At 37.6% G+C, this 12,151-nt stretch overlaps 1 protein-coding gene across 1 annotated transcript; it reads left to right on the top strand.

The window, feature by feature from the left end:
• Positions 1-6,996: 6,996 nt before the first annotated feature.
• Positions 6,997-7,575, top strand: LOC105500784 (keratin-associated protein 15-1). Its single transcript, XM_011926448.1, has one exon. It carries the CDS (start codon positions 7,040-7,042, stop codon positions 7,451-7,453), a length of 414 nt encoding a protein of 137 aa, XP_011781838.1. The 5' UTR covers positions 6,997-7,039; the 3' UTR covers positions 7,454-7,575.
• The last annotated feature ends 4,576 nt before the right edge of the window (positions 7,576-12,151 follow it).

Here is a 12,151-nt window from a genome sequence, read left to right as displayed (position 1 = left end):
CTGCAGCAGCTGACCAGCACTGATTGTCTGGCACTCCCTAGTGAGATGACCCCAGTACCTCAGTGGAAAATGCAGAAATCACCAGTCTTCTGTGTCGCTCGCGCTGGTAGTTGGAGACTGGAGCTGTTCCTATTCGGCCATCTTGCTCCGCCCCCATTATGAACTTTTTATAGCTTTACTCGTTTGTTTTGGGGGGGCTAGGTGAAGAAATCAAAACATTTTTGGAATTAATTTATTTTCTGTTTGAAGCTTTTGACAGTTCTAATATAAAACAGAATTCATTCAATCTTTAGTAATTTGTTTTTCCTGCTACTGGAGGGGCAGTTAACTATTGGTTCAATTATTTGTACATGCACAAGAAAATGTATAATTTAACATGAGTGAAAATGACTTAAAATAGTTATTTTACCTAAATGAAAATGTCTGTATAAGGGTGATGTATTGACACACTTTTTGCAACTGTTAATAGTAAATAATCATCTTAGGACTTGGTCTTCTTAAACATTTTTCTGTCTTTTGAAGTAGATACTGATATATCTTCAGTAAAACTATGTCTTTTACTTTTCATGTGGTCAATGATATCACCTACTCTCATTTGAATAATAAATATCATTACAGTGTTGTACATTTTCATGCAGTCGTCATCAACTGGATTTAGTGGTAGAAATTCAGAAGCCAACTTTTTTTTTTTCCATTAAAAAATCAGCTTTTATTTTTGGCTTATTTTCCTTTTCCTCTGTCTACAAAATTTGAAGAAGAAAAGTGTTACTGAATAATAAAAAATAGTTGTAGATTTAAACAAGACAAGACATGGCCAAATCACTGTAGCAAGAGCATTGAGATTATCCTTTATCTGTGGCTTTGTGGCAGTCCAAATTTCACGCCCATACTTCACGTGCACCTAGCCAGTAATTCTCAAATTTCCCACTAACTCCACCTGCTGTTGGCAGCTATATTAATAGCTGGAATAAACATGAAAGATGAAAAATCTTCTAAATTAAGAAAGAATATGGACAATTTTACTCTTGATGAGAATTGCTACGTCTTTCCGCTAAGGAATGGGCCATCGCACTACTGGCTAGGTTTGAACAACAAATGACCCTCCACCTCCACCCAGACTTGAATGAGTAGGCTGACCTATCACTTGTATGTAAGTGTAATTTGTTTCTCAAGTGATCTGTCTGCACGTTCTCTTTGCAAGAAAAGTGATAGCTTTTAGCCAGGTGTAGGGGGGTGTGCTTCTTGTCCTAGCTACTTGGGAGGCTGAGGTAGGAGGAATGTTTGAGCCTGGGAGGCAGAGGTTGCAGTGGACCGAGATTATGCCACTGCAATCCAGCCTGAACCATAGCACCACATGTTGTCTCAAAAAAAAAAGTGATAATTCTATTTTGTTTAGAAATGTTAGGAACAATTCTAAGCATTCTGTCTTCTTTCAGATTTAACAATTGAATAAAGTAAAAACTCTGCTCACTGTGCATGCTACTTTTTCTTCACTACATGAAACCATGACAGAAATAAAATAGAAATTTCCTAATCATTATTTATGTTAATATATTACTGATTATAAATAAATAAAAAGTTAAAAACCTGAGACAGTCACCAGATGGTATTAGATACTGAAACAACAACAACAACAAAAATAAACCAAGCCACATTGTTACCCGCTAGGTAAGTATCTAGGTCATCCATTTTATAATGTTGTACTTGACTTAAATGATAAAACATTTGGGGCTTAACTGCTAATTCAAGGATTATCAACTACATGGATGTTTAGCCTAATCCGATAATAAGAGAATATTTGCATTGGTTTTGAATTTTATTTTTTCAAGAAAGTGCTGCCAACCAAATAACTCAAAAAATAAGAGTAAGTTGAGGCTTCATCAAATTTATATAACTGATTATATAAAACAGGTTGGCCCTACTTGCTAATGAATATTGAAATATGTTAGCACTTTCATTTGGAGAATTGATTTCTTACCTGGCACTAAGGCTAGGGGATCTGGAGTCCTCAACAAATCTAACTCACTAAAATCTAACTTTTTATTGGATATCCTCACTCTGAATTCTCATATATTTCGAAAATATTTTATAAAAGTATTCTTTCTTCCAAAATTATGTGATATAATCAACTTGACAGTCATTGCAAATGTCATTATTTATATAAAAATATCGACATTTCTAACTCCTTGCAGAAAAAGAAGACCACAGTGGTTAGTTTGTTTGTAGTCTTAAAAATGCGTCCTCTTCATTTTATCATGTGAAGACATTAATAGCTGGAATAAACATGAAAGATGAAAAGTCTTCTAAATTAAAAAAGAATACGGCCAATTTTACTCTTTAAAATTAAAAATAAACTAAACTTGTATTTTAGTACAAGTATTGTATTTTAAGGTACATGTGAAGGTTTGTTACATAGGTAAATTCGTGTCACAGAGATTTGTTGTACAAATTATTTTATCAACCAGGTATTAAGCCTAGTACCCAGTAGTTACCTTTTCTGTTTCTCTTCTTCTTCCCACCCTCCTCCCTCAAGTAGACCCCAGTGTCTGTTGTTTCCTTCTTTGTGTTCATGTGTTCTCATTATTTATCTCTCTCTTATAAGTGAGAACATGCAGTATTTGGTTTTCTGTGTCTGTTAGTTTGCCAAGCCTTATAACCTCTAGCTCCATCCCTGTTCCCACAAAAGATATGATCTCATTCTTTATTATAGCTACATAGTAGTTCATGGTAAATATGTACCACATTTTCTTTATTCAGTCTGTCATTGATGGCCATTTAGCTTGATTCCATGTCTTCGCTATTGTGAATCATGCTCCAATGAACATTCGTGTGCAAGTGTCTTTAGAAGAAGACACAGAAAAACCCAGCCGGATATTTAGTAGTTTTTAAGACAAAAAGTAAGCAAAGAATATTAAAGCAGATATGCCGATGTAATGTTGCCCAGTTTTTTTTAAACTTATGTCCTTCACTTTGTAAAATTTAAAGCAACTACTCTAGGGGAAATAATTAGGAGACACAGTAGGAAAAGTGTGCTTTGATGTGGCATGTCTATATAATTATAAATAAGCAGTTTTGACGTCTTTCTCCAGTGAATATTTTCTAGTTACTGGAATTTAGATTATTCCTAATCTGTCATGGGTAGCAGTAGACATCAAATTCGTAGGCAAATGATAAGATAGGAGAGCAATAGACGGTATGCATATATGGATATGGACACAGTAGGTATTGTGTTTAAGTTTCTGGTTCCTCAAACATAATTACTGAAAGTCATATTCACAGGCTGGTTGGTAAGAAGCAGACGGGCAGCTTCTAGAAGAGTAGAAGGTTGGGTCTATAATTTAGGGTTGGGTCTATAATTTAGGGATGTGAAAGCCTTGGGTCAACAACCCATGGATTAGAATACACTGGATACAAAGCCCAGGGATAGAGAGCCACAGCCAAAAGATTGAAAGCCTCTGCATCCAAAGCCCAGAGATCCAGAGTAAGTCATCTGGTGGGGACTGCAGAGCATGGAGGCTCTAGGGCAGTAGCAGGAGGTCTGGCAGATGCTGGACACTACACAGTATGTCTGGAACCCGGGGAGTTCCCAGCAGGTCTCCTGATAGCCCCTGTAGAGAGAAGAGCCCAGCTGTCAGGTGCTGGGAGACCAGAGGTCAGGTGCTGTAGACCAGGTTGCTAGGGTAGGAAGAGCCACAAGAGAAGCCTGGGTAGCGCAGGTAGCCCCCACAAGGTGGGAGGAGAAGTTTCCAGAGTAGCAGTTGTAGGACATGTCGGCGGGAGAGTTGACTTACAATGACAAGGTTATGACTTTGTCACTTCTTGGACCTGAGGACTTATATACCCTTAACATTGGGTGTCATCCACATGGCACATAAAAACAGGTTACCTGCCAACTTTAAATGAATTAAAAAGATCATCATAGTCAGACATATGTATTGTGATTTTACAACTAGAAAGTGCAGTAATGTTTGTGCCTTGGGATTCAGATAATAGTGTTGACTCTTTAATGCTATTACTCATCTTCCCTTACCAAAGGTCACTCTGGAGATAACTCAGAGAATTGCTTTAGAGGTAGACAGTGCCTGGGCTGAGGGAAGCTGCCTTAATTAAAAATAATTGATACCCGTTTCACAATCTGTCTCAAAATTGTTGCCATCTGGTATACAAAGTTGCCAGCTAACGGATCTATTCATAGTCATTTCTTTTAAACAAAAACATACATTCACTGTCACCCCAAAGTAGCAAGCTAACTTAACGAAGAATATCATCAGAAAGCAGCAACAGTGATATGCAAGATATAATGTCTTTTTAAAAATCAAACCTCAACTGGAATGGCTTTAATGAAATATTTAACTGAGATTCCCTTATTTTGCATGGCCCTGTTCAAAACTGTATGCAGACTATTAGGAGCCAATCTTAGCTTTTCTTTCCTTGGGTGTGTGTTTATTGTTGAGTGAATTAAAAATAATAAATTGCTTTATGTATTTTGGAATGGTCAAGATTATTCATCTAAGATGCTGAAAAAGCATTAAAAATAAAAACAAATCATGTGGCAAAAATTCCTAGTGTATTTCTACCTCTGATCAGAGTCAGTGTTTTCCACTGAAAGAATTGCCCAGAATCTGGAAAACATTCCTGTTTTAAAGAAAGTTTACAAAGTAACTCCCTTAAAGTGGTGAGACAAAGGGAGCATTTTAAGAAGATTCTTCCCTTGCCTCAAAAGTAATATACATGACTTTGACGTCCATTATTTTCAGGTGTTTCTGACAAGTGTTACAACACTTCTAAAATAATCGTCATATTTTCTCTTGTTCTGTGACTTGTATTTCACCTTGATGTAGTGGTATAATGAAGACTGATACGTTGAGGAAGAGGAGAGATTGAAATTTATCTTGCTGTGGTCTCTGTGTTGTTTGATTTGCTCATTTTTAGAAAAACGTTTCCATTCCACTTCTGAATGAAAGTAGTTGAACGAAAGTAGTTGAATGCAAAAACATCCATACTTTGAGAAAAGAATGTGCGACGTTACTTAATATCCGATCCCGCAGAATATTCTTCTACTGAAATTGCTTACACAGGAGTGGATGACACTAAAACAAACAAGCAACTTCAATTTAGGTGAGCTAAATATTCGTGTGGCTATTTTGATATTCAATATTTTATTGACAAATACAACAGGAAGATTTGGAATCTACTAGAATGCTTTTTGCTATTCATAATTGAGAAGCCTAATAAGAATTGTTTATTCCAGAAACACAGAAAAAACTATGTTACCTAATAAATGAAACATGATTGGAGATCAATTTGTCTCCTCAACAGTTTAGACTCATAAAGTCTACAATTTGGAAGGAAGTTGAGCAATTATCTCCAGCCTCCTGTCAGATTGAAATTCCACTTACAACATCCTAATTAGATTTTCCCAGGGCCCTCAATATGGAAATATCATTAATTACAAGGGCAACTCATTCTAGATTTTTAGCTGAATCTTCCCTTAAAACTTTGACCTAGTAATCCTAATTCTTCATAGAAGGGAGTCTCAGTTCACTTCCACTGTGGAATACATCAGTTCTGAAGATGGATGTCTTAAGAGATTTGCCCGTTCCCACAGATTAAGCCATTTCATGTATCCGTGCCCTATCTCTATTTACAGTTTGCTCTAATGAACTTTCTGAGTGATTCCAGAAAAATCTTCATTACTCTAGTACTCTAGGCAGAATGTATATGTCAGTTGATACATCAGAGGTCACAAAGGCATTCACTCTCAATTACGCATTATCACCATACATCCTTCCCACCCCTTTATTTCAATTTATAAAGTCATTTGTTACTATGAATTCTTCAAATATTTTATCTTTCTGTGAAGACTACGTGGGATAGACATTTTCCTCATTTCTTACTTTTCTTTTTCCTCTAGTAAATATGTCACCCTCTGAGAGAAAAGAAAGGAAAAGATTAAACATTTACATTTTAAATATAGTGCTTATTATCTTGCTCTCAGTAACATCAACACCACCAAAAAATTACTTACACCTTATGGGGATAAACGGTTTTTTATAATCAAACTTGATGATTTCTATGAAGAAGCAAATCAACCTCTGAGTAAGGGATTTCTTTAGTAGTTTTACAATATAAACATGAAAGCACTTCTTCAAAAATTTGACCATTCTTAAATCCTCATGTGCACAAGAGTGACTTGGTTACTTGTGTTATAAGAAATCTAAACTCAAATATGTTAGGCACTCATTTAGCATGTCTACCAAATAAGGATTGTTATTGGGCTATTTCTTCTAATGGTTCAAAGATTTGAAAGAAAGAATAGATATTGAATTTTTTTTTTTGTTCTCCATTGAATTTATAAAATTGGAGCAAGATAAATATCCCTTCCAGATTACAAGGTATTTTTTAGATCTTTACAAATACCAGAACTCTCAGTGTGTTAGCCATTTGATCCAATTTCTAGAAGGACAGGATGAATGAAGCATCGATCTTTTTTTTTTTTTGAGATGGAAGGACTCAAGCAATTCTCCTGCCTCAGCCTCTTGAGTAGCTGGAATTACAGCCACCCGCCACCATGTCCGGCTAATTTTTGTATTTTTAGTAGAGACGGCATTTCACCATGTTGGTCAGGCTAGTCTCGAACTCCTGACCTCATGATCCGCCTGCCTCAGCCTCCCGAAGTGCTGGGATTACAGGTGTGACCCTCTGCGCCCGACCCTCTGAAGCATCAGTCTTATAGGTACAATTACGGTGGTTTTCATTCTACCCAAGCAAGATGAATGAGAAATGGCATTTTTGTTTCATGAACAACTGTTTTGAAAAACTAATGAAATTCTTTCATGTAGACGTCTGCATTCATAAAAAAAGTTATTTCAATGTTAATATATTTCATTTTGACTGGAGCCTAATTAAGTGTTCTCATTAAAATGGGCACTTGTGACTACATCTATTGCTAGAGTATGTAAGTGTGCAGTATAGAAGGTAACATTCACACACACACACTCCTCATTGCAACTCAACTGAACTCAGAACTCCTGTTAACATGTCTTACAACTACAGCTCTGGAAACTTCTCCTCCTGCTGTTTTGGAGGTTACCTAGGGTATCCAGTTTCCATTTATAATTCGTTCTACCCCAGCAATGCCATCTATTCTCCAAATACCTGCCAACTGGGCTCCTCTTTCTACAACACCTGTCAGGAGACCTACTGTGAGCCCACCAGCTTTCAGACATCCTGCACTTTGGCCAAATCCTATCAGACATCCTGCTACCACTCAAAGAATTCCATCTTCCGCAGTCCCTGCCAGACTAACTACATAGGATGCCTTGGATGTGGAAACACTGGCCTTGGATCTCTTGGTTATGGAAGCATTGGCTTCCCATCTCTGGACTGTGGGTCCAGCTTCTACCACCCAACTATCTTTTCATCCAGGAATTTCCAGAAAACTTGTTACTAACCAGACTTTGGGTCTCGCCTTTTTGAATCAACTTACTGAATATTCTCCATTCTCTCATGATTATTTCTGTATTCTGTGGAACTGTAACACTCAGCCTGTCCAATATCTGTTATTGTTGACCATCTACATCAGTAGGACTCAGCATCCTAGCCTTCTTGGAAGTATATGATTGAACAAAGACAAATTAATCTTGACCTAGGACCTTTCCTAAATCTGACAGGAGATACATTTGAATTTCAATTTTTGTGCCAATGCTCAGGATTATTTCTGTTATCATCTTTCTAAAATTCTTTTCTCATTATTTTCCCAGAATTCTTCCACTGAAATGTATTTCAAATAGTTATAATATTTTAAATAACCTTATTTCTTTAGCATGAATTCTGGTATTCCATTTTATTTTATTAATATAATACACTTAGGCTGGGCGCGATGACTCATACCTGTAATCTCAGCACTTTGGGAGACCGAGGCTGGTGGATCACTTAAGGTCAAGAGTTCGAGGCCATCCTGGCCAACATGGGGAAAACCCATCTCTACTAAAAATACAAAAATTAGCAAGGTATGATGTGCACCTGCAATCCCAGCTACTCGGGAGGCTGAGGCAGGAGAATCACTTGAACCTGAGAGATGGAGGTTGTAGTCAGCTGAGATCATGCCACTATACTCCAGCCTGGGTGACAGAGTGGGACTCTGTCTCAAAAAAAATAAAAATGATACATTTAGTGAATTCATCCCATATCTTCAACTGTCTTCATTAGGTACACTTTTTGTTTGTTCCATATGTTTTATTGACAGTTTGTTGAATAGAAAGCAAAGTGTAAAGAAAATTTAAATATATAACCTATCCCATGTTTTAAGAGATTTAAATCCCCTCATAAGTGCATTTTTTGTATGTTTGCTTCAGAAAATTTTGTTTTAGTCTTTCATTGAAAAAAATATTTATTGAGGTCCTATCAAATACCAAGCATTATGCTGAACAAAGACACAAATTCTCTACTTCAAGAAGTTCACACATATACACTTATAACTTATATGGCAAATGGAATAACGGGGATGAAGACAAGATTCAGTAGGAACACAAAGAAGAAGAACTTCAAAAACACTCGGATAAAATAATATAAACCCATTATTGAAAATAGAGTCAGTAAGTTACACTTAATTTTAGAAGAACAAATCTTACTGATCTATTGTGTCCATTGCAGTCCCTTGAAAAGCAGCTGCCAAATGGGATTAAACATAAAAAGGATTTATTGGTGAAAATGCCAGTGATGGATAATGGGGAGGTAGTTGGAGAGGTCTGGGAGAGCCATACTACTATGGTGTATGTCTAGCCTCAGTGAACCACAGAGGGAAGTAAATTTGGCCTAGAAGAAACTTCTTTAAGCAACTCCTTCAGGGCAATTCTAAGAAAGTTTTGGCAAGTCACCCATCAAAGGAGCCTTACATATCACCAAAATGGGCCCTGCCTTAGCATCCTTGCCAAGAGCATTTACTAACAAGAACGGATGACAGCACAACCTTGGCACAGAAGTGATGATAGATTCACATACCAGCTGCTGTAACTGTCAATCAATCAGTAATGCTCCCTGAAGCAGGAGATTTAAGATTTAAGAGGTACATTTGCATAGCTTCCATCTTCATGATATTTATTCTGTTCCTAAGTAAGCTCAGCACTGATAAACAGTGGTAAAATAATAAATGATAACTTGGAATTGTTCATGTTTTTCTTACTTTGATCAAAATGTCAATTATTATGTCAGACCCTGTACAGGACCCACTGAATGAAAATCTAACCCTACTACTGAATAAGAGAAAATCGAGAATTATTAGATGGTTATCTTTGATTTTAACTAGTGCTTTAAGCAGACAGCACTCGGGGCACAATTAGGAAACTGCTTCACTTTTTTTAACACCACTGAACTTCACACTTGAAATTAGAGCTCCAGCTTCCCTGAATCCCTGAACAACACAATGAGTATATCTATGATCACATGAAGATATTAAGGAAAATTTGCATTTCATGTTAGCAATTCAAAGTTGCGTAATTACAAAACCAATCTTATAGCCACAGTCAAAGCTTCTCCCTTTCCCCTCCGTTTAGGCCTGTCCTGTGTTTCCAGAGGCCACCAGTGGTTTAAAGAAGACTAATTTTTTTTTTTAATTTCCATACTCCACCTTGCCTTCCATCGATGTACTGCTCCTTGCTTCTGTTTGATTCAAAAAGATACAATGGGAGGAAAGAAAATGACAACCAGGGCCATCTTCCTCAACATGATGCTTTAGACCACCTGTGTCAACAAGGACTGTGTTGTTTGCCTCTGGAAACTTCTACTGGGAAGAGATAACATCAAACAATAGCTCATTTCCCTGCATGCTTCAAGGAATTCCTATAGACTAATCTGTTGGAGCCAATAGCCTGAGGACCTGAATAAACAGTTCCCTAATTAACCAACAGTTTAGGTATCAAGAAACTCATGTCAGCTTCCTCTCTTTGCTGTGTCCATCAATTCTAAACTATTATATTATAAATATACCTAATTCCAATCAGTTCTCAACCTTGAAAGACCCACCTTAAACCAGCTCAGCCCAGAATCTCATTTCTAACGCCTTTCTGTGGAAACACAGAAAAGACTATAGTAGCATTCTTCTTTGTGGCAGGGAGCTCAGACATACTTCATTTCATCTTAACAGATTTTCTGGTGATCTTACAGGTTTTTCAATAGGGATATTAAGGCTTGTGCATTTAGCTAGGACCCAGTCTTTGCCGTTGAATATCCTCTGTTATTATACACTCTGTAATGTATAAGCATGTAATGCTTGTGTCCTTCCTCCAAATTCATATGTTAAGATCCTAATTCCTAACGCAATGGTATTTGGAGAAGAGGCCTTTGGGAGGTAATTAGCTTATGAAAATGGAACCTTCATGTGGAAATTAGTGCCTTTATAAGAAAAGACACAAGAGGTTTTCTTCTGGTCTCTGTGCTCTCTGATACATGAGGACACAGAAGGTGGTCATCTGCAAACCAGGAGTACAGCCATTTTCTAAAAACCAAATTGGCCAGCACTTTGATCTTGCACTTTCTAGCCTCCAGAACTGTGAAAAATAAATTTCTCTTGTTTGAGTCTCCAGTCTATGGTATCTTAGTCCAAACTGACGAAGACACCACAGAGTTAGCACACCCTTCCATGACTTCTCCCTGAATTCTCATCCCGAGTTCCCTCCTGCTAGGGCTCCATCCCACCCAGCTTTCTTCTGCTAGGATCCATTTGTCCAGGAGGTGACCTTCTTGGCCCATAGGAAACACACACTCACAGCTGTCAGGCCTCTGAGCCCAAGCCAAGCCATCACATCCCCTGTGACTTGCACCTATACGCCCAGATGGCCTGAAGTAACTGAAAAATCACAAAAGAAGTGCAAATGCCCTGCCTCGCCTTAACCGATGACATTTCACCACAAAAGAAGTGAAAATGGCCCGTCCTTGCCTTAAGCGATGATATTATCTTGTGAAATTCCTTTAACTGGCTCAAAAAGCTCCCCCACTGAGTACCTTGTGACCCCCACTCCTGCCTGCCAGAGAACAACCCCCGTTTGACTGTAATTTTCCTTTACCTACCCAAATCCTATAAAACGGCCCCACCCTTATCTCCCTTTGCTGACTCTTTTTGGACTCAGCCCGCCTGCACCCAGGTGATTAAAAAGCTTCATTGCTCACACAAAGCCTGTTTGGTGGTCTCTTCACACGGACGCACATGACAACAGCACTGCCTGTGGTTTGTGATTTGATCCTAGAGCAGGTGTCTTCCACCCAGGTAATTATAATGGCTCACTGCTTTAAGAGTATGCTAGTCTAGTCTCAAAACTCCAGAAGATACAGAAATACTCAATTTTCTGCCTTGTCTTCTTGGTGGGCAAACAATTCCAGAGACATGTCATTTTCTTTTATTAGTGTGACACTTTCGGTAAATGCATCCTGTACTTACTACTATTTTCATTAGGTAAACTTGTTTTCTTAGCTTCATGTGTTTCTTTCTTTTTTTTCTGGAAAGAAAACAGAGTTTAGAGAGGAATTGAAACATGACGTCTCATGTCTTGAGAGATTTACATCCCATCATGGAGCATTTGATCATATAATTGCTTTAGAAAATGTTATTTTCAGTTAGACATTCATTGACCAAACATTCATTGAGTTGCTATAACATAAAACATTTTTGTTACAGAGAATGACACTACCTTCTGTCATTCCAGCCAGCCACCACACACTCTATGAATGGGCCTCTTCACCTTCTCTCCCTTCCCAAAGAGAGGGAAGCCGTGTATATATGTGTTTCTCTGTGTGTTACATGGGTAGTATTATCTCACAAGAATGGAACTTATTTCAGAGTAAATCTCTTTCTCTTATAAAAGTCTAAATTGCACTTAAGGGGTATAAGACTCAGGAAAGTTGTAAAGCTGTCATGGCCACCTCTGATCATGGAGATGTGACTAGGACTGGGATATATTGTTATTTACCAATATTTGCCCTCAGCTTTGGGGACTCTACCAAACTTGTAGCTTATGTGAAAAGCACCCTATAAAATCATTTTACATAAAGATAAAATAAAACTCATTAAATAAGCTCAATAATGAGAAAGTGACATGAGTAACTATAATCCTATATGAAATACCTGGATATTCACAAATATAGAGCCGTGGTGAAT

This window comes from Colobus angolensis, unplaced genomic scaffold (assembly GCF_000951035.1).
Source record: "Colobus angolensis palliatus isolate OR3802 unplaced genomic scaffold, Cang.pa_1.0 Scaffold69, whole genome shotgun sequence".
In the NCBI taxonomy this organism is placed as follows: domain Eukaryota; kingdom Metazoa; phylum Chordata; class Mammalia; order Primates; family Cercopithecidae; genus Colobus; species Colobus angolensis.
Note: the sequence above shows the minus strand (reverse complement) of the source record. Positions and strands in the feature narration are given on the sequence as shown.

Excerpts from the sequence above, each read along its gene's own strand:
- LOC105500784 (XM_011926448.1), top strand. The coding sequence starts at position 7,040 with ATGTCTTACAACTACAGCTCTGGAAACTTCTCCTCCTGCTGTTTTGGA.